This window comes from Rattus rattus, chromosome 9 (genome assembly GCF_011064425.1).
Source record: "Rattus rattus isolate New Zealand chromosome 9, Rrattus_CSIRO_v1, whole genome shotgun sequence".
Lineage (NCBI taxonomy): Eukaryota > Metazoa > Chordata > Mammalia > Rodentia > Muridae > Rattus > Rattus rattus.
This window is the reverse complement of record NC_046162.1, coordinates 25016534-25044071: the sequence shown is the minus strand read 5'-3', so window position 1 is coordinate 25044071 and position 27538 is coordinate 25016534. Positions and strand designations below refer to the sequence as shown.

Here is a 27538-nt window from a genome sequence, read left to right as displayed (position 1 = left end):
GACTGTTGCATTAGAGATGGAGGTATTTGGCCTGCCTATCATCTCTGGTCTTAGGTTTGACCTCAGTGCTCTCCTGCTATGAGGGTCTTGGCCACTGGCTTCATGAGAGAGATGAAAAATAACGACAAAAATCTGAAATAAAAGTGAAATTGTACGTTGTTTCTCGACAAACTGGTCTTCAGAATAAACACTCTTGTTATTTACTCTCCTACCTTCCGTTAACTTTTAATACTGGAAAATTTTGAAAATTAAAACGGGCCTTGATATCTGTGGCTGATCTAAATGGTCAAGTGTGTCTCAGACAAGTGAAAGGGACCTTTGTAGGAGCACACGGATTCACGGTGAAGAAACAGCCATGTGTAAGTGTGAGCGAGCGAGTGAACCTGAATTCCTAAATCTAATTTCCTTGCTAAAATTGGTAACTCATGATCCATACGACCTTGGGCAAATGTTTTGGTCTCTGTAGTCCACAGATAGGAAAGACTTGTCAAATGGCTGTATTAAGGTTTGCTTTAAGAATGAAGTTGAATGAGGTATGCTAAACCGTTGGGATATAATTTTACAAAGTGAACACTCAGAAATGTTAGAAATCATGATTTTTTTTTCGCTATTCAATTACTTATTTTTTTCAGGCATGCACACTTTGAAAGGATTTATTCCAGATGTAGCAGGAAAAGTATAACACCAGCAGCTGTCCGAAAACATTAATGGAATGGGATATTATAAAATAGTTTTCTTCTTATTTTTTGTATTTTAATATCTAGAACTATGGGGATATATTAATATCTCATAGGAAACTATAAATGCATTGTCTACAATGTTGGGTACTGATTGGAGAATTGTCAAGTTTCCGTATTTTAAGTAATACATTTCATGAGAATGATACAATCTAATCTATATTGTATTTTATTCTAAGGAGCATTTTCATTTCTGCATTCCCACTCTAGCTCCATAATTTTTAATTCATTTTTCCTTTTGGTGTATGAAAATACTGTATGGTTACATGCAGTTGTAGTGGTACACACAGCAGTCTGTGATTGAAATTGTCCTCAGAGAAATTTCTCAAATGGTAACCTTTCAGGGCCAGTGTTTGCAAAATCGTGATCAATAGAGAGGTTTAGTTGCGTGACATTAGATGGCAAGAGCCAAAATGTCCACCAATTTGTGGAGAACTGTCAAAGGAGCTACCGCAGTTCTGTCAGGAGAAGGGAGGACACTCAAAATGTCGTCTTTTTACGACTATTGGCTATTCTTTAAAGGCACTGAAACTATGGAGTGTTAGCATATTGTGGAGAGATACGGAAATGCTTTAGAGTTGGTAACGGGGTTTCAGAACTTCTGTAAAGTCAGGGTTGCTTTATAAGCTGCCCGGTGAACAAGGAAACTAATAAATAAATATAAATGGAACTATTTCACACAAGGGAACAGCAGTGCTCTTTGGTGTTTAAGAGTGCATCGGCCCCCTTGTTGTGTGCTTTCCTGGCAATTATTACTATTTAAAGAGAGATGCACCTTCCAAAATGTTTATTTCTAATATTCCTTGTTAGTAATTGTTAGTAATTCACCCCCAAAACCAGAGAACAGAGTCACATTATGACTGTGTCTTTGCCTGTATAGATCAGGTGACTGCAACAGCCTAGCTTAAGTTTTCATCGTATAACCTGATTCCTTGCAGCATAAGCCAAGAACAACTTGCAGAACACTAAATACAGAAGTGTTTGGGTCTTGCTAACTAGTTTCTCCTCCTTTTAATGTTTTGGACAACACTCAGCCTCTATTTCAAATTTCTCCTCGGCCAGAAGTCCACTAGAAGAAAATGACCAGCGGGCTTACTGAAACTCAGACTTCATCTAACAGATGAAGATCTAACAGATCTAACAGAAGTATGACATGAGGATGCCTCATATTTTCAGCACCTCCTCCCCATGTGGTTTTAAAATGCTGAAAAGCAGTTCTTGGAGGTGCTGGTCATTGTCTAACAGCACCCTAAGGAAGACAGCACCCATGACCTGAGCTAGAAGCCATTCACAAATCCTGAGCAAGAAACCAGTCATCACTCAGTCCCTGAAAATCAGTTAGAACATGTCAAACTCTCTCTCTCTCTCTCTCTCTCTCTCTCTCTCTCTCTCTCTCTCTCTCTCTCTCTCTCTCCTACATGTATAATTAACTGTGTGTGGAGAACTCCCGGGGAAGGTAATAAAAGAGAGCAGAGAGAAGAAAAGGAAGAAGAAGAAGAAGAAGAAAGAAGAAGAAGAAAGAAGAAGAAGAAGAAGAAGAAGAAGAAGAAGAAGAAGAAGAAGAAGAAGAAGAAGAAGAAGAAGAAGAAGAAGAAGAAGAAGAAGAAGAAGAAGAAGAAGAAGAAGAAGAAGAAGAAGAAAGTAGAAGCTTTTCCCCCACTGACTTCTAAAAATCCTCCCCCTCCTCCCATTTTTCTGAACCGAAAATGATGGAGTTCGGGGCAAAGGCATGTCTCCGGAAATGGAGATATGCCTCTCAAACCCAGAAATGATTTATGTGAAGTTAAATATTCCACGTTCGAAAACCTTGCAAAATTCGGAGTTAAGGGCGTCTGTGCTTTTTTCAGGACAACGCACGCAAAGGTTAAAAACCGGTTCCGAAGCCTGTCTGGCTGTCCTCTATGCTGTAGATGAAAGGCAGGGTGCAAGGCACTCAGAATCTGACTAAGTACGAAGGACTCTAAGCTCAGGGGCCCATTCCCTCTCAGACGGGGAATCTTCCTGCTGTCCCTAACTAGTCCTGGCTCTGCAACATGCAGGGATTTAGACATATGTGTGGGAGTGAGCGAGGGAGAGCAAGAGGACAGAGCGCTCCCCACACGTGTAAGCCTACATCTCCCTGCTTCGTAGCTTGCGTTCATTCATATGAATGCAGTGGTTAAATATTTGATCAGAGGTAGCAGAGTTACAAGGATCGGTTGTGCTTTAATGAGCACACCTTAGAACAGTGTGCTCATAAATCTCAAGAGAGAAAAGATCCTAAGTGTAGCCCCCATGTCTAACCCTTTCTACCCTTCCCTTCCCCCATTTTCCAGCCCCCCTCCCCCCCAAAATAGAGGAATGCTTGCAGCAGATTGAAGAAGGATTTGAGCCGGCAGCTACAGAGACGGGGATTAGGGCCAGAGTGGTGCAAGTTAAATTGCGCTGCATATAAAAAATGGGCGGATTGGTGTCCAGATCCAGTGGCTGGTACCACCTTCCTTTCTAAAATAAAATCTCTCTGGCATGAAGTCACCGCCTATTTCACATCCGGTTTGCGCTGGGACGTATTACTACTGTCTTGGTACAGAGAAATCTTTTGTTGTATAGCTGCAGATTGGATATTGGGAAGCAAATTTGGGTATGAAATCTCTAGTGCAGGAGCACGCAGAGTCCATGATGGCTCAAACCGTGTGAGTGAGCGCGGCGCGAGGACGCCCTCCGCCCGGCGCGCCCGCGCTCGCACACTCGCGCAGCTCCGGCTCACCGCGATCCTCTCTCCCACACTTTTCTCCCGGGTCTGGAGCGATCCGGTGCCCAGAGGGGGCCCCGAGGTAAGTGAGACTTCGGACCACGAATGCCCACAGCTTGCAATCTGCCTTTGTCCTAGCTGGAGAGGCAGAGATGTTCTAGTGGGGAAGAGAGCAGGAGCAGCAGGACAGCAGCTGAAGCTGGGAGCAGGTAGAAATAAGGAATGTTTTCTTCTTTCAGGGTGAAAACTGCAGCCCTATAGGAGTAGATTTCTCTCTCTTCCCTCTCTCCTCTTTGAGGCAGATTTGAATGTACCCTGAGGGGTGGGTGGTGACATGTTGTTTTGATCTTTCTTCTTTCTCTTTTTTTAATCTTTTCTTTTCCTCTTCTTTTTTTTTTTCTGTCCAAGGGGAGCTGCGATGAGTTGGGGAGGGGCGCTGGGGGTCGCCATCAGCTAAAGTTGAGAGGTTAGGACAGAAAACCTGTCACCCAGTTCCAGTCTAGGGAAGACTGGCTCACCCTGCCTGAACACATCTCTTCTCCCCTCTTCAGACGCCACAGCTGAAATGCCCTCTGGTGTAGGGGTCTCTCCCATTCTGGAAATGAAATGCTGAACTTATTTGATCTGGGTCGCAGGGGAGGTGGGTAGTGGAGCATGCTTCTAGCTAGGGGAGGGATGGAGGTGGAAAGGGGGCAAGAGGCAGCTTCGGGTTCCTTTTCAACTATTATGTTTGTATTCGCAAGAAACTTTCTTCCTCCAGAACTGAAGTGCCAAGGCAGGTTTGGTTTTCTCCAAATATGACAAGAGTGCAAAAGCTATGGTGTCTTGGCTTGGGAATCTCTTTCTCTCACCCATTCAAGACTTTCTTTTGCTAGAATCAGTGGGGATCAATAGGGCTAAGAGAAGTTGTTTCCCTCTTCAAAACAGACGTTAAAAAAAAAACCAAACAAACATGTTTTAAAGGAAGAATTATCATTGTGCCATCTGGATGCAATATTTTAACGTAATGATATTTATCCAAGATGCCCCTGTCGTTTTCTACTCCTGTGTATCAAAACCAGTCACTAAATTAAGAGAACGCTATGAGGAAGCTCACAGTCTTTATCTCTACATCATTTCACTCTAAACGAATTCTGCTTCCTTGCTTACATGACTGTCTGTGATGGTTCTAACTGATTGGGATGATCGGGGAGAGCGTGGAAAGCATTTTGTTGATGTATTTAAAGGCATACCACATGGAACTAGAGAATGCTTAATGTAAAAAAAAAATTAATGAGTTTTATAAAGCTTCCATGTATTCATGATTGGCCCTACTAAGGAGTTAAGACTGGGGAAAGTGGTGAAATAAAATACATGTAATAGTTTTCATAGTAGGACTGGAATTATTTTCAGTGCATTTAAAAATGTAACTATATCTGCTTCTTATCCAGGTAATGCTCAGGATTTCAAAATTTGGCTTAATAATATATATACACACGTAATTATATGAATGTATAACACACACACAGACACACAGACACGCACAGACACACACACATTTCTATAATTCTTCCATTCCGTACTCATTTATTCCTCTAGTATCCTCCAACCATATCCAAGCTCAGCCATCAGATAATAATTGATTGCACTTTACCTAAGTGGGAATAAATATCCCCTTCTTGCCATGCAAAGCAAACCACTTAAGCTTCCATCTGTTTGAGACGAACCGTTTTCTAGCAGCAACCTGGTAGAAATTAGAGAATGCTTACAAGATATGTGTGGGCATGTTTGTGTGCATTGATGTGTGTGTGTGTGTGTGTGTGTGTGTGTGTGTGTGTGTGTGTGTGTGTGTGTGTGTAGAGAGAGAGAGAGAGAGAGAGAGAGAGAGAGAGAGAGAGAGAGCAGCACATGGCCTGACTTTAAAGTGTATCCTTTAGCTTCACAGAAACATTAGTGAGCATATTTAACAACCACAGAGAAGCACGACTTTGGCATTCAACAGTGTGTTCCCAATGGTTTTTATAAAGAGGTAAATACAGTTGCTTCTCAAATCAAGGTGCCTCCAGGATTCAGAGATGCGTTCTGCCAACAGAGGTGTTAGCCTACCAGGTCCCACCTACCCACATGCCCTCCTGTTAGAGGCACCAAGTTGAAACCTTTCAGTGCAGATCTGCCACAGGGACCCAAATCAGAAAGGTCAGGTTTTTTTCAGACATTAAACAACAGCAACATGGGATAAACCAGCAAGTAATGGTAAGGTGAGGGCTACTCTGGAAACCAACCCACAGCTCTTGTGTAGAGCAGTTTTGTCCCCTTGAAAGCATTTTGATTCCTATAGGGTAAATGAAGATACTGGTATATTTCTGAAGGGAGAGGTGGGACGGAAGGTAAAGAGTGGATGGTCCAGGTTTCCATTGCTTCCAGTGAGTGTCATATTCCAGTGAGGTCATTTCCTGACTTCAAAGCATTCATCGGAACTGCCTCAGTCAGCCCTAGTGGTTATAACCTGATGTTTCTTGCAAGACACATTGATCTCTACTTATTCCACTTTTCAGCTGGACAAGCCCGTGATGAAGACAAGTCGGGGTCTCTCTGACTATCTTTGGGCCTGGACCCTCATTCTGAGCACTCTCTCGGGAAGAAGGTGGGGGCATTTTCTTTAAAAATCTGCATGACAGTTTCTGTAATTTTTCATTTATTCCATCAGGGGGAAGAAAATTGCCCATGGATGAATTCATGACTAAGGGAATTCAGAAAACTTTACTGCAATAAAATGTCAGCTAAGACTAAAGAAGAATAGACCGTGGAAATAACTTTCTTGTTTGGATCCTCGCTAGAATACACTTAACAAGCTTTTGTTTCTTCCTAAGAAAAATTTAAACTAGGAAATGTGTGAATTCAACTTTTAAGTCTGAAATTGAACTTTTCAGTTTTCATTTGTAACTGAGGGGGAAAATGTAGTTTCCGAATTTATGGTGAAAAGTTACCAGATTAGTCATTGTATGCCCTGCGAGTTCCAAGTTAAATTTTCAACAGGAAATATTCTAACCATTTGCAAAATCATAGAGTAACTTACAAAAGCATGGGAGTTAAAATAATATTTTAAAATAAAATAAGTTAAAATGATATGTATATGTTGAATGCCACATGTCTATAAACACATGCATATTGTGTTTTAAACCACGGTTAATAAAATAGGGATAGAATATGCCAGATGATTCTTGTAAAATACTAGATAAAAATTAAAGTGTGATAATCTAACATTTTTTTCCTAGGAGGAAGTGTGGTGAATAAATTTCAGTAAGTCAAATAGTAAATATATTTTCTAATGATCCAATACAGAACACGAGATATTGTGATAATTATCTAAATGATCAAATATGTTATATTGTCCTCTATCTGCTTTAATAGCTATTTGTCTAGTCTATTCTTGTGCCTCATTAAAAGGTATTCTACGTATAATAAAATCCTGAACTCCTTTAAGTGTACTAGAAAGTGAATCTTCATGAGTTGAAATCAGAGATAAGGAACCAGCTGGAAAGGCAGACATTTCTGAGGATTAGTTTTAAATGAGACGTTGACTGCGTTGTTTTTAATATTATGTCATAAACAGATATCAGGGGAACAAGACACATTACTCTGATAATCTTTAATTTGAGGAGTTAAGTGATCAGTGATTTTTGAAAAATTATATGAAGTGTTACTATTATAATGACCTGTAGATGGAGTTAGTGCACAGTGTTTTATTACAGAGTTGTTCCTGTGGAATCAAAAGCAGGTTCAGCAACTTGACATTTCTCTTCAAAAATGAGTATTCTTTTTAGGGTACTCTATGCTGTTTTTAGTATTCATATCCCCTCGCCCCCCCAAGTTATCTTAATCCTTCTAGAGTTCTGTGGTAGTTGTGATTTTATAAAGGAAATCAGATGGAAGGCTGAAGAAGCATGATTACAAAATCACAATAAGGAAAGATTTCCATTCCAAATGGGAGAGCAGGGCTGGTTTTGTTTGGGACGGGGCTGGTCTCTTTGGAATTTGCATTCCGATTCGAACAATTGCTGAAGGCAAGGTTCGTAAGCTGAACAGAATTTTTCTTTGCGTTTTACATAATCTGTGGAAACACAAGCAAAGATAAAGGTAACAGATACCAGGGACTCTGAAGGTTGTGTTAACAGTCTAACCACCCTCTGGTGTTATTCTGACCCATCACCACCTTCTTCCTATATTGATTGCTCTCTCCCTAAAAGTTTTCTCTAGGGACAGTTTCCTGAATCCCTAGGTGTGTTCGCATCTCTTTGTCTTTATCAAGACGACCTTCCAATGTCCTTGGAAGATGATGGATGGCATTTGGTTTTGCGACCATGAATTTTGACAAGTACTCACTCTCAGAGAATCGAGATCTTGCTTTGCCTTACTGCTGTCATCTGCCAATGAGACGGGCAGGAAGTCACAAGCTCAGAGGAAACTAGATTTAAAAAACAAAATGAAACAGCAAGGTGTTTCATGTTTGCTAAGTGAGAGTAAGCTCTCAATCTGTGTGACGTGAATGGATTAATGTTTAGTTTAATGGAATAAAAAAATGGTCTTGTGGAAATAAATTCCATATATTTAGCACCATAGAGAAATTTTACTTATAACTACTGAATTAAAACTTTATCAGAAAAGAAGTATATACAACTCAATTAATGTCTCTACAGTTAGAATAGCCAGAACAAAAGCAGTGAAGAGTCACATTAAAGTTTATACTTTCTGTATTGGATATCTTTTATGCATTTATCCATGAAAGAACTGGAACTAAAAATACAAATTAACTTTGCCTCTTTAAAGTGCCCATTATCTGCAGTCAGTCCTTCCTTGTCTCCTACTGTTTAGCCTGGTTAAATTGGTGTATGATGTTTTATTTATCTTCAAGTTTTACATAAAATTTTATAAGATTAAGAAAAAAAAAGAAATGATCTGAACTTGGCTCATACAAAATTAATTACTTGCAAAACTGCTTATGTTTCTGAGGTGATAATAGATTATATTGGGTGTCCCTGTCAAAGAAGTGAATTCTGGTTTAAGACACCATTATTTTGCTTACATTTATTGATTAGCCACACAACGATGTCCAAGTGAAGCAAAAGGAATACTAAAATTTAAATGTCCAGCGTATAGGTTTGTTACCCTCTCTTTGTTTTACACCCTATACCCACTTGAGTTTTGCACTCAAGGTCAGAGCTTTCGGTGAAATTTGTCAGCAAGTGTAATTTTTTTTTCTGAGATAGAAACTGCTTCTCTCCAAGGATTTTGAAGTGTCACGCCAGTCGTTACATAAAACACAATTAATCCTGCATAGATAATAAAGTGGTTGGCATAAGAATCACCAAGTATGGGGAGTGCAGCCCTAGATGGTTGAAAACTAGAAAATAGTACCGAGAGACAGAAACTATATCCCCAAACAAAAGAACAGGAATGGCTGTCCCTTTGCAGGATGTTGGTAAAAAGGTCTTGCTCCAGAAAGTGAAAAAAATTCATTCCTGGCCTCTGCTTTGCCCTTAAGTACTTGCGTCTTAAAACATGAAGTCACCTTACATCTAAAGGGTGTCTTACATCAAGAATGTCGCTTTTCCCAACAGTTCTACCATGTCTAAACCCAGAAACGACCAAAGTTAAAGAAAATAAAGGTTTGAATAAATTTTCATTTTTCATACATTTTAAGGGGAATCAACACACCCATAAAAGTATGAATAACATAATAAATGATTTATGTATCTTCCTTTCCTAAATATCTTAAAAGAACACCCCCCCAAAAAAATCAAAAGCACAAATGTATGGAAAGGAAATGGAAGAAGGAGCTTTGGTACATAAGAATTTGCATATTACATTTAAAAAAGAAACCTTTGAACGAGTTGTGCAATTCACATATAGATGTACCTACGTAGATAAATATAATTTAGATCAAAGCCTTCAAAATGTTTCATGCAATACGAGTTGAGAGTCTGGTTTGCTCAGAGAAGATATGTCTCTTCTAGAACTTGCTGTGCTGAGGACTGAAAATGCAGTGTTGGAAATCATTTTCTATATTAAAATTAAAAGCCTGCCACCAACGAGGCCACATAGGAGAGACAGGGACCAGAGTTATAATGACGTTCAAACTCCCAACAGCAAGGAGATTAAGAAACTCTGAGGAAGGTTTTGAATCGTAAGAGGTTTTAGTGGAAGTTTGATGCTATTAGTCTTTATGCTCTCCCCTCAGCTATGGACAGCCCTCCCAAGATGAACTTAAGGACAACACCACTGTCTTCACGAGGATTTTGGACCGACTGCTGGATGGTTATGACAATCGTCTGAGACCAGGCTTGGGAGGTGAGTTACACTCTCACGTTTTTTCTTTGAGAAAATTTAGTGTTACCAAACATTTATGTATTTATCTCTAATTTCTCTTCAAGCAGCAAATAAAAAAGCTAGCAAATATGCTAGCATATTGACGGATAATTAGCCCTATTTTAATAGTCCACCCCGTGCTAATCCAATTTACTAAGACTGTTTTGTGCACGTAGTTATATAGAGTGATGGATAGGCACAAAATTCTCACAATTACACAAAAGGGATGCATATTCTTGACAAGCACAATTGTTTTTCTGTCTAAGAAATGTATTGTGTAAAAATGAACATAATAGTCTCCTTTTTCAGTCTAAGACTTATTAACTTCATCTGTTAAAACTATACTGAATTCAAAAAACTAACTCTAATTCTATGCTAGAAATACTTATTTTAGACGATTGTGTAGCCAATCATATCTTTGTGTTATATTACCCCATATCTATAATCAAAAGTGAGTAAAATAGATGGTAATGTTTTATTTATAAGCTATGCATTAGGATGTAATTCCCTAGTTCTCTTTAGTAAATTTTAGTGCTTCTTTAAAAATAATTAATTGATCAATTGAATTTCTGTTTGGGGAGAAAATAACGTTTTCTATGTATATACATATGTAATAGATATACATACATGCATATGTATACACACACAATATTCCTTGCAAAAAATAACGCTCAACCTCATGTAATTTAGTAAAGGTGAACGAAGCCACATCGCAATATTGGCCTTAAAGTAAAACAAGGCAAGCAAGGAAAGAAATTGAAATCCAGTCTCACGGGACGCTAACATACCACTCTATGACTCTCCATTAGAGCTGATTCGTCACTTTTTTCAAAGCAGCAGAAACCAATAGTAATATTTACTTACCAGTATGAAATGCCTCCTTTCAATTTAGTCAGAATTGATAAAGAAAGCTAAACTTAAGAACTCAAACAAAATGGTATCATGCATTTAGAATTTCTCATTCATTTGTTCATTCATTCATTCATTCATTGTTCAGAAATGGGACTAGAATGAAGGGCTTGGCACACGCTAGACATATCTTACTCCTGAGCTACCTTCCCAGACTGAGAGTCATTAAAATTACATAGTTTGCATCACATGGCGGGGAATTGTTGATCTGTTTTGAGGCTCCCAAATATCATTAGTATCTAAGAGGTTAAGAGAAAAATGGCTCAACATTTTCAGAATTTTACATTTTACATATATATTTATAAAATATCCATAAATACTTATATATTTATAATATGTTTATAAAATATTTTATGCATATATTTGCAAAAAGACTATATATATCCTTACCAAGTATACTTTCTTATCAAGTTCAAATGTACTTCTTTAGATTTGGTCTCAACCTTGTGTCCTTTTAACTTCTTGGGGAAAAAATATTATTCTTAAGTTGCTGAGTATAATATCACGTATTATACATAAACTCAGATAACAAGAAATGTGAGGAAAGAGGCCAGTGTTTCAAAAACCGTCTAGGGAGCATAGGAAGACTCACTGTCAAGAAATATAAAAGCTTAACTTTGAGATGGGGTATTGCTTAAAATGGCCAACACATCTCTGTTGATAATGCAGTAATATAAAGTCATTGTATGTCTGAGCATCCGGATTGATGCTAAAAAATTGCTTTCATTGCATGCAGTTTAAATAAACTACAAAGACTAGGGATAAGGGACCAAGGACTCACTGGGTTGTTGATATGGATTAAGAAGTGAAGGCTTCTGAAAACGCTGACATATTTTATATACATTTCCTTTACTGAATGTCCATTCTGTCCCAGGTCAATCCTTACAGTAGCAGTAGAATCAACCTCATATGCCAGATCTTCATTCATTCTAGTTTATGAAATCATATTTGATACTTTATTATGTGTGTTGAGTATCCTCTTAAAGGTGCGCATGTGGCTTTCAGTTTGAGGATTTTATATAAACACACACACACATTTGCTTTAATGATCGGTTGTGATTGTACTCTTATTACAGTCTAAATAACAAGGCATTACTGCTGATTTTCATACATATTATTATTAATCATATATACTTACTCTTTAATAAACGTATTCTACACACACTTAAACTAGAGAGAGCCATGTATTGCAAATGAAGAAACAGCCCAAAATATATATTTAATGTAAAAATTGAGATCTAAGGCATCAGGAGATTTTTTAAATTAAGTTATTTTATTCACTTGCATTCCAAAAGTTTCCCCCTTCCAGGTCCCCTTCCTCAAGTTCTTCACACACACACACACACACACACACACACACACACACACACACACTTGCTGCCACTGAGAGGGTGCTTCCCCATCTGCCCACCCACTACCACCTCACCCCCTCCAGCATCCCTTTTCTCTTGGGCATCAAGTTTCCACAGGGTTAAGGGCATCCCCTCCCACTGGGATTTTCTTAAACGTTTCTTTAAGAAACATTCATTTATCAGAATAATATTTTTAAATTTATATAATCACTTAATCTCTGAAAATGGTAAAGCAGACTTGTGGTTTAGGGAACAGGAATAATGGTTCATCCCATAAAGATTAGGTATACTTTTTTTTTAAGCTAACAGAAATTCAGGATCTAGAAAAACACATTTTTTTAAAAAAAATAAAGTCTTTTAATCTCTAGAATTAATTTGGCTATTTTCATTCTTGAAAATGCTGAGTTATACAATGCTACGGTGAAATCTTTCTTCTGTTTGTATTTTAAATGTTGGCCTGGAATACCATGAAATTAGAAGCATAAAATTTGAGGTATTTTTCTTAAATTTTCATATTGCCTAACCTTATTTTATACATTTTGATGACATTCTTACAAATATGTGATTGCTTTAGGATTAAAACAATCTATGTATATTTTGAACCTAATTGCAGTTAGAATATGAAATAAACTTCCAAGACATTGATTTTGTAATATAGTCAACTATGAATTTATGGAAAATGGATAGCGTTGATACTGGCTGGTTAAATCAAAATGTTCTTTTTTTGTGTGTGTGTACGGTATTTAATTTTATGTTTGCTATAAATGTCAGATAATTCAAGCATGGCATAGTTAATAGTAAATTCCTGTAACAATATGGTCTCCCCATCTATATTATCATTATTATTTTTTGACATAACTCATTTATATTCAGAAGCAAAGACTATAAAAAGGAAAAGCAGAATATTTTTCTTCCATTTATTTATTTACTTATTTACTTTACACCCTGAGTGTTGCCTCCCCCCTCCTTTTGGCCCCCACTCAAACATTCTTTTCCCCGTACCCATCTCCTCCTCTGAGAGGGTGGAGGCCTCCCCTGAGTATTGCCCTCTCTCCATAACCCCTGGCGCATCAAGTCTCAAGCAGAATCTTTATCTTACGTGAAAAATGAAGCAAAAGTTTTCTGGTAGTTTGTGCATGGTTATATCTGAAATTACTTTCTCCTAGAAAAAAGGCCCTGCTGTCTTCTTCATTATGGTAAAACACTGTGAAAAAGACAAGGGTTTTTGTCCTGAATATCCTCACAGAACGATAATGAAACCAACACTATGTAAACAATTCCTCCGTATAGAGGTCCTCCATGACTTGTTCAGTTTTTTTATTTGGGAGTGTATACCAGGATGTAACTAGAAATGAAATTCATTAGTTCATAGATTCAGGTATTGGAAATTAACTTGAGGATATTATGACACTATTTTAAAAGGCTAGGACCAAGAGTCAACCACAGGAAGACAAAATAAAACTGTAACATGAAGAGAAATATTCTGACAGAGATTGTGATTTTTTTTTGTTGCACCTAGGTGAATTTAAATAGATTAGAACAAGGGCAACACTAAGTCCTTGATGTACAAAAAACAAAAAGAAATTAAGGAGCCAGTGAAATACGTACATCAAATACAAAGTAATTGCAGAAAATTGGGTTAAAATTATACATAGCTAGAAAATTTATAGAATCATCAATAATTACTAGATTCTTTCTCATTTATAATCTCTTGCTTTTGTGGCAAGAAAACAAGAGAATCTTCTTCCACCAGGTATTCTAAGAGTGTTTGAATAAACCAAGTTCAAGTCTAAAAGAGTGACATAGAGAAATAAAGATTGAAGACCAGAAAGAACGGGTAGATAAGAAAAGATAACTTCAAGTAGAAACCAGACCGAGGCTAGGAGGCGGGGACTGGGAACCAACGGGTAGCTGAAGCATCCAATGAGGGACAGGACTAGAGACAATTCTGGAGCAGAGGAGGGAGGGCTAGACAGAAGTAAAGACATGGAACTAGTGCTTGTCTATAAACAGGAACAAACTGAAAGTTCTCAATGAATCTATTTTCTAATTCTTTTCTCCATGTGTTAAAATGAACTATGGATGGCTGGATGTTCTCGACTTTTCCCCCAAGTAAGCAATGGAAGAGAATTGGGTGAAATTTGATTTGCTTTTATATAGGCCCCATTCCAATTTCTGGAATTGTCAAACAATAATTCACTGAGAGACCTAGTGCTCAACGCTGAAGTAAAATTTCAGAGGTTCTAAGGACAAACAATACAAGTAATGCCCTTCTGGGTATATCCTTTCACAGAAATGGAGGAGACCACTTCCATTTTATGATATGTTTCAGTCCCACCGTGCATCAGGCCAGCATTCAGTGAATGTACTGTACTGTACAGGTCTCCTCACTAGCCTAAATTTGTCTTCTTCCTCATGTTTCAGGCAGCTGCCTGTTTAAAATATGCTTTCATCTAAAAACAAATTCATTTTACTCTTTCAAAAACAAATTCCACTAAACCCATGTTTAACTAGAACATGAATGAGAGAGAGAACAGCTATAAAATCTTAGTGAAGTCACACCTAATGGCACACAGAAACTCCTTTTCCACTCTCCCCTTTTTGCTTTCCGGTGTTCCCTGGAAATGGTGTTAACGATTTCAAATTTTATTTTTAAATTTAATCGCAACAAAGAATGCATGGAAAGATAGATAGCTCTCAAAGATTTCACCACCAAACTATGTAGATAAGGAAAGCCAATGAAAGAGATATGTCAATATTTCTAATCTTATAAGCATAAGTGGTTGATTAGAAAAGTTTATAGTTTATAGGCTTTTAGACAGTGATTGTACCCCTGTTACATATTAACAGTATTTAGTTAAATATTTTCATCTGTGTTTTAAGTAATAATTTATTTAAATTCTATGGTTTTCATCTTGTTTCATTTAACTTTATTTCACTGCTAGACGAAAAACTGGTTAATAAGGATCTGAGCAACTCATTGAGCCATTAGCAGCCCAAGGTGCTCAAACTATTTTAGAAATATCATGCTGGAGAATGAATCTCTGCTTCTAGGTACATTCACCAGTGACTTTTACGTCAACTTAATACAATACCAAGTTATGTGGAAACAGGAAACTCAGTTGACCAAATGTTCCCCATTAGACTGGCATGTACCCTCCGTGTGGTGCAGTATCTTAACTGATGACCCAGGCAGAAGCTTTCAGGGGCTTCCGTCGTAAGCAGGTGGTCTTGCATGTTGTAAGAAAATATTCAGAGCAATACATAAGGAACCATGCCAGTAAAAATCATTGCTCCATGACTTGTGAATCAGCCGCTTCCTCCATGTTGGCCTGAACTTACTTCTGGCTTTGCTCTCTCTTGGTGAGGGAGTGTGATGTGGAAATGTATGCTGAAATAAACCCTTTCTCCCCCAAGCTTTGTTTGGTCATGGTGGTTATCACAGCTGTAGACAATCTAACGGAAACAGTATACTTTATCATTAGATTTTCCTGGTCCTAGCCTTTAATCCAAACTCTTGATAGCAGGAGGCAGGAGAATCAGGAGTTCAAACTCACCGCGCGTGTGGAAAATAAATTCAGGCAAGCTCTGCTGCAAGAAACCATGCTTCAAAATGAACTAAGAAATTTAAACAAAATAACTTCCTGGTCTTGAGTTAGTCAAGCCCATGTAAAATCTTTTAGACTAATTTTTAACACAATGATTACAAAAGGACTCAGTTTGAAGGAGCCAAGTGGCCTGAAGGTTTTTTTGTCACTGAAAAAAACTAATATTTGTTTTTCAAGGAATACATATGCATTCTGTTAGGTTTTCAAATATGAGAAAAGTGGGAAACTAAAAGAAAGCAAAAATGAGTAGACTGTTGTATATTTTGTGCAGTTGTTAAAAGTTTAAGTCACTAGAAATGAGGAGAATATTATAGCTTAGTTTTCTTTAAAATTTACTTTTATTTTTAATTAAAATTTTAATTCATGAACTTCATTATTTAAAGGAAGATTTGCAAATAAAATGAGTTTCAACACCCCAAATTAACCTGACCCAAAGACAGTACACGGCGCTGAGCTGTGCAGTTAGGTGGTGGACCTGAGTTGTGCAGAAGCTCCTAAAGGAGATTGTTTTTCAAATTCTAATTCTGTCAGAGATTTTTCATTTCCGGTGGTGGATAAGTGCATAAAAATAGATTTGATAGTGAAGAAGTAGAATCCAATGTGAAATGTCACAGACTCAGAATGACTATTTTAATTCTTTTTAAAAATCAAATTTAATTGGCTAATTTATAAGATAGCTGGTATTAGAAAAACCTTTCATGATTATTTGGCTTCCTGAGTAGACTCGAGATCAGAGAGAAAAATTATATTCATGTTTAACTAATACTAAAGCAGTGATTTTTTTATTTGTGTTTGGGAGAATTTCAAACAGCTTATATATCTTTCAAAATGCAATAGTGTTAGATAAAATTAAGAAGGTTATATATACTAAAAATATCGGAAAAGCAATTTAAAAGATTCTGCTTATTTAATCTCTTCTCATTGGTGTTATATTTATTTTATAAGAAAATGATCTTATAGAGGATTTAAAATTTCTACACTTCAAATCCTTCACTTTAAATTTATTATAGTCTTTTTTTTTTTTTTTTTTACTTTGAATGCAAGCTCTGGAACAGATGTTCAGATGTTTGCAAATGCAACACCCTTCCACAGGAATAGTAGAACTAGACAGTCGGTGACATAGTTGTATTTCAAGAAAAAAGACAGTTACCAAAAGACATGGTTCAATGAACAGAGAATCCTCTGAATCTTTACTCGCTAAGATCTCCAGTTGGCTCATAAATCTAACTTACATAATGGATCTCAAAGCTAACTAAGGAATGTTATAGCATATTTATAAACATTCTATTCTGGTCTTTCCTGTTGTATGTCAATCATTTGCATGACCAATGCCCAGGAGTTTCCTTAGAGATAAAAGGAAACCTCTGAGACTATACTCATGGGTAATTTCCTGTGTCCCTATATTTAATCTTTCCCTAACCTTTGCACTTACCATCTCTATTCCAGTCCTGTGCTTGAGACTCTAAAATGTTTTTTGTGGATTATTTCATTTTATGTTAGAATGTGAACTCTACAAATGAAAATTTATATTCTTTTCCTGAGAGAAGATCCTGAGAGTTACGAATCACAGAGAACCACTTTGGATTTAACAGAGAGCTAGTTCCTATGTGGTGGGATATTTCTTGCTACCGCCATGCTGCTCTCATAGATCTCAAAAACTACATGAAACACCAACCCTTTATGTAGATATATACATATATAGAAATTTATCTTTCCAAGACTACCATGAACACCCTTTCCTTCAAATGAGCACTCTTCCAGAAGATTCTACTCCTAAAACCATAGAAAGAAGAAAATTTTCAGTGGAAATGAGGTTTATATCATGCCTGATAATAAAATTAATCTTTCTTTCGCAGAGATGCTTGTATCATTTGAGGTCTGTGAACCCCAGACCACTAAATTGTCTGGGACTTATTAGATGTTAAGTTACAACTCTTTACTGTTTATGCAGATTTAGCTGGTAAAAACAAACAAGTAAGGTTGGTTTACAAATCAACCAGGGAAGCAGTTCCTTTTTTTTTTCCCTATGCATTAGGAGGATAGTAAGACTGGGCGATAAATGTTGCCCATTGGTATTCGTGTGGGATCCCAGGATATTGCCAGCTCTTCAATAAGACCATTTCAAACTAAGATTTTTGCATTTATTTTATGATGCTGAGTAATGTTATCCATTTGGTCTCGATATTGGACTTCATAAATTAGGAGTGCACGAAAACTTTCCCGATGAATATTTCTGAATTGCTCAATTGACAGCATTTTCACCGAACATGTGGCTAATGCCCCATTAAACAAGCTGTTGTGATGGGTATTGCTAACGCGTTGCCCACAACTCTCCTATCTCCCTATTCTTTTTTTTAATTATAGACACTCTCACATATTTACACAGAATCAGACATTTTCTGGAGGTTCAAGTACAATAATGTCACTTCTACGCCCAAAGGCTTTCTGTGGCATTGGGACAAAGGTCGGTTGCTTTCTGCCATCCACTCCAAATGTCGTCTCATTCACTTCAAAGCATTCTCTCCTATCATCAGCATCTCCAGGTTCCAGACACATCAGTCGTTTTCCTCTGTCTCCTACATAGTCATCTATCCACTCACCTGTCTATCTAGTACCCATCTATCAAGTCCTGCTTAAATAGATTTTCATTTATAAAGATAACAGATGTGCCATGGGACAGAAGCATTAGTGGTTTTTTCTCACTGCTTTATTGCTGTTATACAGAACTGTGTCTGTTCAGCACACAGAAAAGGATGGGTAAGCTCAATTCATACATATAAAAAGGTAAATCACTTTAATTTTCAGTTCAGCTCTTATCTATTCACTTATAAACCAAAACAAAGATAGATTGACAAAGACGCAGGAAGGGCACCTGAAATCACGCAACTTTCCTACAAGGAAATGAGTTAAAATCGGACCCCTTAGACCCTCAGTCGAATGCATGTCTTTCTAACTTTCCTATAGTGCTTTTCTTCCTTGTCCCACTAGCACTGATTGTCCTTTTGAAATATCACTTGAAAGCCTTTATTATTTCAATCCTTTCAGTAGGATCTTGGCATTGTTGGAAAGTCCAGGTCAAAAGAGATTTGTTCCATGGTAGTGAGGTGATGCAAACCTTATATATGTTCAGGTACAGCAGTGAAAGGTAGGCTTGTTTAAGGACTGGTTTTTAAATGTAAATTGATTATTTTGATTTATCATTAAGTTGTAATCAATTATCAATAGGTAATAATATTCATCATTGTGACTCCATTTTCAATGAAGTAGTCGTACATTTTTTCCTTGAAAATATGAACATATGCATACATTTATAATTAAAAATCATAGAATTTCCATTACGTTGACATTGGCAAGGCCTTCACAAGGAAAACACCTTTGGTGGAATATTTATATCTTTGAACAGTTCTTCCACTCAAGTTATTTTAATTGATTTATATTTTTCAGCCAAGTCTTTAGTTACATAAGGGTTTCAGTCATATTTGGTTTTGGCTTGGTTTTACGTATTTTTACCTATTTTATTTAAGGTTCCTGGCTGCTGATATATGCTGAGAAGAACACATTGAAACATGAAAGATGTTGGTTTCTTTTCATGTGATCTCTAGAAAGATGTTGATATCATCCAAGTATGCCCAAGGACATGTTAGTGTGGTAGTGAATCAGTGAGTGTGCTACTTGTGAAAGGTCCATTTTGGTCAAAGAGTTTGTTCTTCCTCTGAATTTAGGCTGAGACGAAAGAAGTATGTGATGAGGATAGTCACAGATGAGTGAAAATATAATTTAAATGTAGCCATTTGATATCTCCTTGAGATTTTTAAACTTGTTAATTTTAGCCTAAAACATCATCTACTAGGTTGGCTTCATACTCAACATAAAACTTGCGCATGGTTTTGAAAGAGTATTCCTGAAGAACTTTGGGAATCAAACAGGTCAGTAGGGCTGACTGATTTACTTAAAACAGTGTCCTATGGACATTAAGATGGGAAAAGGCAGGGGAAGTGTTTATTTTCCTGTTTTGATTGCTCTATGCCTCTCAAGAACGGAGTGGCAGGCTGAGTTTCACTTGACCAGCACCTTCCCTCTCATTACATCATTTAGCCTTTCCTGCTAATTTCTGTAACCCCTCACAGGCATGTATTCTCCACGTATGCAGCTTCTGTTTTTCTTCCCTCCCCTCCCATCCCCTTCTGCCCCTCCCTTTTCCTTTCTTTCTCCCTCTTGCCCTCCCTTCTCTTCCTCTTCCCATTGTCTTGCTTCCTTTCCTCCTTTGCATCTTTTTCCCCATTCTCTTCTCCTTCCTTCTTTACCCCCTCCATTCTTTCTATCTCCCCCTCCATCTGTCTGCCTTCATTTCTTTCTCATTGTTTCCTGTCTATTTGGAGGATGAAAAAGGAAAATATCAGATACTAATCATCGCGAACTTTTTAAAGATAAACCAATGATTAGAGAATTTTCAGAAACAATACTAAAAAAGTCACTTCAGATTCTTAAGATACAGAGATTTGAGGTCATATTTCTTGTTTTATAAAATAATGAAAATGAGCAAATCTTAGAGGGAAGTGGCTGTTAAAGAAGAATACAGAGAAATGCCTAAAAGTTATGAACTGATATGTTAAATAAGTTTCAGGCTAAGGGAGATGAGAAAATAGATTTTAAAATGCAATTCTAGTCATTCTTGTAAATTACATTTTGGCCTATTGTCTGTATGGCATGGGTACAACTATGCATGGCAATTGATGAACCTAAATCTAGCCATGTGTCCTGCTTTATTTGTTTGGCACAGTGGTCTTTATAAATAAGATTTTAGACCTTCAAAATTTGACTATATAGCTGGTCACCTACTAACCATCACTCTTAAAATAATGGAGGGCAAATGTTACCCTGTAAATTTTGTAAATTCTCATTTCACTCTTTTGGGCCACTTCACTGTGCATGGTGTTCCAAATTGGTTTGATAGTAATAAATAAATAAATAAATAAATAAATAAATAAATAAATCTGCCAGTCCAATTTCCTTAAACTAGCAACCTTTGGAATTTCTGTAATAGAAGCTAAATTATCTTCACACACATGAAACAGATACTAGTGACATAGATTTAAAGGAGGGTGCCCCAGGTTGGCCAGTGTATGCCAAATTGCAGACAAATTAGTCAGCATTCCTTAAACGAGCATGCTCCTCAAAAGTGAAAAGTCAAATGTAAAAGCAGACATGACTTTGATTCCACATGTCTCTAGGTTATATAAGATAATTTATATAGATAATATATTTAATATTCACCATAATATTTAAACTTGAACCTTGGAAAAGCTATGAGTTTGACTCAATTAATTGAAAACAAATGTACAACAGGAATATCAGATCATATAATGACTATATATCCAAAAAAATGAATTTAGTTACAGATTCTTCCTATTGACCAGTTTCAGTGGATTTAACAGCAAAAAAGTGGATTAGAAAAAAAAATAAAAAAACATACTACATAGTACAACATGCTCTTGCTTTTCTAAATATGTGGCAGTGATTTTCCCTTGGTTATTGTTCATTGCATTGTAATAAAATGTGACTAAGTGAAGTAATCTTAATATGAACAAAATACACATTCATGAAAACGTTGTAGTGAAGTACACTGTATAACTAAGTTTTAGTTATCATATAAAATAATGAGAGCTTTTAAATTAGAAAAAATCATAGTTAAAATACATAGAGAGAAATATCTCTGATAGATGCAGACATCTATGAGGGTGGATGCGAGAGGACATAGGGATAAGAATGGGAGAGGAGAATGGGTAACAGAACTGAGATGCATTGCTAGGCCCCTGTGCCTCTTCCACCACAGCATGGCGAGGCTGAGATTTGAAGTATGATCTACACACACAATTCTGTTGTCTGGCGACACGCTATGAAGAAAATTTCAAGAGTAAACCAGAGATTATGCTCGCATGAAGCAACTTATTGGATTGTTTCAGAAATGGTTTTGCTCAGAGAAGAAAAATTGAGATGTTTATCTCAAGCAAGATTTCCTCCTCTAATTGTTTTCGTTGAGTGAGATTAACATCTTTGCAATACAGTCCATACTGAAGTCTTGAGTGTCCAAGAATTAATCGCTGAAGGAGGTAGGGTAGCTCTTGATCATGAAAAGACTTCACTGCTACAGAGACAGGGTGATGTCTTCAGTGTCCTCTGATAAGAGAGAGAACGGAAGCGCACGTGATTGGAGCCCTTAGGAGACGAGAATGTCGTTTTCCAGAGAGTAGATGAAAATTATATAACCCTCTTTTCCGTTCTCACTCCTCAACAAATCATTTCCTTTCAGCCAGTCATGTTTTCCTGTTCTTGGTAGGAACTGTGCTCCTTTAGAAATATCTGTGTTAAGTTGTCACGAAACTGCAAGAAATATGGTTTATTGCTTTCTCTATAGGCCGTCAGAGGCCACCATAATAAAATTGCATTCAACATGAAAAAGCATACTAAATTAACTTTTTCCATGCCACGATATGCACCTCATCCTCAAAACTGAAAATGCTTCCATATTTGTCATATTTTTTCCTAGGGAGTAATTTGGATAATTCAGTTATGATCTAGTAACAGAAAGCAATCATTTGCAAAGCAGACACTGGAGACCTTAAAGAATCCATAAAGCCTGCTATTCCTTCCTCTATACCTCCCAAGGGTAAACAATGTACCTGAAAGGTCTGTCTATGTAAAAATATTTAAACTTCAGGCATATCACTATGGTAACATATTTCTTATTATAATGGAAAGCGGTTCAGTATCACTTAGGCAAGTGTGTCCGTGCTTTTAAAAATGCATTAAGAAGAGGCTGAGATCTCTGGGAAGTCAGCCTCCCAAGGTGGCATATTTAGGATCTTTTCCCCGTTGAAAATATTAACTGTGAAATTCCACGTGCAAGCAGTCAATTATCAGAACTACACAGTAGACCAATTTCAGAAATGGCTAATCAAAGCCACTAAGTTTCCCATTTGGGTGTGAGTTTGTGATAGTGAGCTCTAATAGCCGCTGTTGATAGACACTCACTGGTACAATTTCCTGCTTCATCAGAGCGTGTAACTGAAGTGAAGACGGACATCTTTGTCACCAGTTTCGGACCCGTGTCAGATCACGATATGGTAAGTGACTTTAAGTGTTTAATTTCTTGGGTTTTGTTTAGGTATTTAAGTTAATTATATCATTTCCCCTTCCCTTTCTTCCTTCCATTCCTTCTTAAGTACCCTCTACTTTTTTGTTCCTACTTGAAATCATGGTCTCCTTTTCCTTGATATTGTTATATATGTCTAAGGATATAAATATGGTGTTAGCCCATTTAGTGTTACTTGTATGTATGTGATTTTAGAGATCATCACTTGCTGTTGGATAACAAATTATGGGCTCATCCCTAGGGTAGACTAATTCCCTCTTTCAGCACAGCCTAGTTGCCTGTAGCTCTTTCTCAATGGTTAAGGCCTTGTGAGAATTACTCCCTTCCATATTAGCATGACCCCTGGTATGGTACTTCCTCAGGTCTTCTTTAGGCAGATTCCTTGAGTGACGCTTGCCTCTCATTTCTAGTGTTGCTATTTCTGGTATTTTTAAAAGGCATGTTTTAAAAGAAAAAATATTTGAGAAACTACTTGAAATGCCTTTGTTGGTCATAACTTTGTGTCTTTGTGTGTATTACAATAAATACATATGTATATATTAACATACACACAAAGAGAGAGAGAGAGAGAGAGAGAGAGAGAGAGAGAGAGAGAGAGAGAGAGAGAGAGAATTTGTATCTATCAACAAACCTTTCACTTTAGGTGTGAGGCTAGGTTGATTCTGGGACACCATGCTTTCAGATGGTAAGCACTGCTATTACAGAGTAAGCTGGCATTTGTGCCAAGCCATGTCTGGGTGCTTTTGACTGTATATGAAAAATGGATATCAAAATTGAGCAAATACTTTACCTTGATTAGAAAGAAAAGAATAATTGAGAGGGAGAAATACAGGAGAGAGACATGTACTTTGTTGCAAAATGCTCATCAAATTATTTCTAAGAGTGGAACTGTGGGTATCCATCCTTCCCTTTCTTATAGAACATCTTCAAAAACGTGAGAGTTGACATCAGTATAACCACATCATTGTAATGAGGCCATTAGAACACACCACTATGTATACGTTAAATATGTATTACTATTTTCAAATGCCACTTTGTTAGCACTTAATGCAGATGTGTTCCGATTTCTTTTTCTTCTTTGAGGGGCCTTGCAAATCTTGTGCATTTCAGTAAATTCCTGAAATTTGGGAGCACTCCTGGGTCTTAGCTCTGTCCAGGATGCATTGCTCTAGTTCGCAGGAAATTGTTAAGCAATAGCCCATCCTCAATTAGAAAATGTGAAAATTGCCCATTAGAAAATGAGTTTTGTCCCAAGATGCAATGAATGAATACTTTTGAAATATGTTATTTGATAGAGCTCAATATACAACAATGTTTTTTAAAGCCACCACTCAGTTTAAGTAACATTCCAAAAGAAATTAACAAATATTCCTTAAGTAGGAAATACTTATATACCCTATCTCTTTCATCATTTAAAAAATTGCTTGTGGTGTGTGTGTGTGTGTGTGTGTGTGTGTGTGTGTGTATGTTTGTGTTTACATGTGTCTGTGTATGTACCTAGAAGCCAGAGTTACAGAAGATTGTAGACTGCCCAGCATATGTACTGGGAAACAAAATCTCATAGTGTGAGAGAGTAGCAGGTAATCTTAACTTCCACGCTATTTTTCTTTCCCCTTTTTATACTTTTATTAGATATTTTATGCATTTACATTTCAAATGTTATCCCCTTCCCCAGTTTCCCCATCTCTCATCCCCCCCTTCCCCTGCTTCTATGAAGATGCTCCCACTCCTACCCACCCACACTCCCACCTCACCACCCTGGTATTCCCCTACACTGGGGAAACGAGCCATCGTTTCCAAGGGCTCTCCAAGGTCCAAGGGCTTCTCCTCCTATTGGTGCAAGACAATGCCATCTTCTGTTACATATGCAGCTGGAGCCATGGTTCCTCCACGAGTACTCTTTTGTAGGTGGATTCGATTTCTTAATAGCTCTGAGAAAAATCAGATAAAAGTTGCATTTTTTTTTCTGGTTTAAAAGGAAACTCAAATTTTTCTGCCTGTATTCTGTATGATGCATATTCTGTCTTGTCACTCTCCCCTACTCTGTCACAGGCTTAACTACCTGCATGTTGTCATTGTGAGAACCCCAATTACCATAAGGTGATACAGACTGTGAGTTATCAAACTTAGCTCTAGGAGTAAGCCTGGCTGAGTTACTCTCATCACCACTAGAAGTCTGTCCTTGAAAGCCAATGTAAAAATGAAATAGAATGTTAAATATTTTGGGTAAAAATTAAAAAAAAAACAAAGGCCCATTGTCTCTCAGATGTCTGTGTTATTATAGGCACTCATTCATGTAAGAGTATATATGATTTAAATTACATGCACATACACACACAAACATGCACACACACACAAACATGCACATACACACAAACATGCATACACAAATACACACACTGCACACGTTTTACACACACACACACACACACACACACACACCTATTGCATTTTTTCATTTCTACACTCATGTAAGCTCTATATTTCCACAGGGAACCAAATTGAGAAAGAAAGGCTTAATAAAGCCATTTATCATTAACACAATATCAAATTAACTCCCCCAATTTGTATTTCGGTGAAACTCCTTGACATAAAATTCAACACAGCTTTTGGCCAAATGTACAGTACTGCTTGATGAATTTTTTATTGCAAATTAATGTGTTTTTTTTCCTTAAAGTAATGTCAAAAATTGCAAGGATGAACTTGTCTTGCTGAGGTCATAGCATGAGCGCATTCCCTTGTTTAAATGGAGTAATGAATTACTAGTTGCTTTAGGACAGAGCTAGCAGTCTATATGCCTACTAAAATGAATCTTGTGGCTCAGAGAAAGCAAAATTTTTCTTGAGTTCTGAGTATTTGGATAAATAAATGACCTCCAAATATATAATAGACTTTATATTTTATCTTAAAATATATTTATATTTTTAAGAACTTCATTCACGTACACAATGCATTTTGATACAATGCATTTTGATCCAATGCACTCTGGTTTCTGTCTTTTCCCCTTTAACTACTACCAAACCCACACAACAGCATCTCAATTTCAACTCCGTGTACTCTCAGTTTGAACCCCGAGTCCAATTTGTTCTGCCAATATGTTCGCAGGGCCATCCACCAGAGCATAGGCAGCCAAGCACGGGGGTCAGATTTCGAATGAAAACTGTTTCCCCACGCCCCAGGGACATCGGTTGCCAATGGCTCTTCGGCAATCGGGCTAAAACTTTATGCGCCCCACCTCCTGATGGATTTGGATTGACTTGATTTTGCTTCTGAGTTATTGGCTCAGTTTAGCTGAGATTCGAAGGACCAATGAGGTTAGGCTTTTGGCTAAAAATAAAGGTACATAAGAGGACACTTTTAGTTATCATTATTCCTAAAGCAGTCGAAGCTACGTCTCACATATGATCTTCCTCATTGCCTATCATTTCTCAAACAGCTTTTGACTTGTGTTTGTGTTATGATCGCGTTAGGTTTTTGCAAATGATTTGCAAAGTGGGTCCTGGAACTTGTTCCTGATGTCTTGCTTCAGAAGACTAATTGTTTAAATAGCATTAAGGGAAATTAAGTATAAAAAGGAGTTTTAGATGGAAGAATGATAAGGTTACTTTTCTTTCTTTTTTAACAAGGTTACTTAAGAAAACAGCAAAAATTTTGCCTCTTTTTAAAATAGAAACTAATAAAAATGTCTAATTAATAGTAACCATATATGCATTCGCCATTACTCAGTGTTTTCCAGGTTCTGAATTTTTTTTAATCTTATTTTATTTTATCCTCATTTCCAACCTTTCAGCTCAATAGCATTCTTCTCTGCATGCTTTCAGGAAAGGAAAGTGACCCAGTAGCTAACAGTAGCACCTGAAACCTGGGCAGCCCATCCCTGAAGACTTCTTGGCTCCCAAGGCATCCAACTTCATCTAGAATACAAAACAAAATGAGGTCAACTCCCTAAGCTTATTTTAAAAACCATTAATTGGACATCAAACAGCACATTCCCAAGGCACTAGGTTCTGACAGAAATATCCAGGCTGCACAGTCACACAGCCTGGCTTTCCATAGTATTTAAAACGTATTAAGTCAAGGCACACACAGATGGTTAAAAAAAATGGTATGAACCGGAACACTTCAATATAATATTTATTTAGGTACAAAGTGACTGTTTTGTTCCAGATCCTGAGAATAAGGCTCATATTCTCCGGGGAACTACTCTATTAAGCAGAGAAACTTGGGGGAGAATTTTTTCTTGTGGAGGTGGGAGCTGTAACTCTGAAACTTGAATAAATCCCTCAGCAAAACTGCATTTATTCAGTTTATAATTTTTTCCCTTTAGAGTCCCATCTTTTGTGTTTTTCTTTTGTCTGGCTTGACTGGGACTTCTCTCTCTCTCTCTCTGTCTTTTTTTTTTTTTTTTTTCATTTTTTTTATTTTTATTTATTTGAGTTTTTCTTATTTATATTTTTATTTTTTTTTCCCTTCCCGGTTTCCAGGCCAACATCCCCCTAATCCTTCCCCTTCCCCTTCTATATGGGCTTCCCCATCCTCCCCCATTACTGCCCTCCCCCAACAATCACGTTCACTGGGGGTTCAGTCTTGGCAGGACCAAGGGCTTCCCCTTCCACTGGTGCTCTTACTAGGCTATTCATTGCTACCTATGTGGTTGGAGCCCAAGGTCAGTCCATGCATAGTCTTTGGGTAGTGGCTTAGTC

At 37.3% G+C, this 27538-nt stretch overlaps 1 protein-coding gene across 1 annotated transcript in view; it reads left to right on the top strand.

Moving 5' to 3' along the window:
- Positions 1–2875: 2875 nt before the first annotated feature.
- Gabra1 (gamma-aminobutyric acid type A receptor subunit alpha1) overlaps positions 2876–27538 on the top strand; it is a 56574-nt gene continuing 31911 nt past the window's right edge. The window contains exons 1-4 of the mRNA XM_032911671.1: positions 2876–3550; positions 6003–6091; positions 9686–9795; positions 22739–22806. Of these exons, the coding sequence (XP_032767562.1) occupies positions 6018–6091; positions 9686–9795; positions 22739–22806 (252 nt within the window). The 5' untranslated portion in view covers positions 2876–3550; positions 6003–6017. The remainder of the gene's footprint in view (positions 3551–6002; positions 6092–9685; positions 9796–22738; positions 22807–27538) is intronic.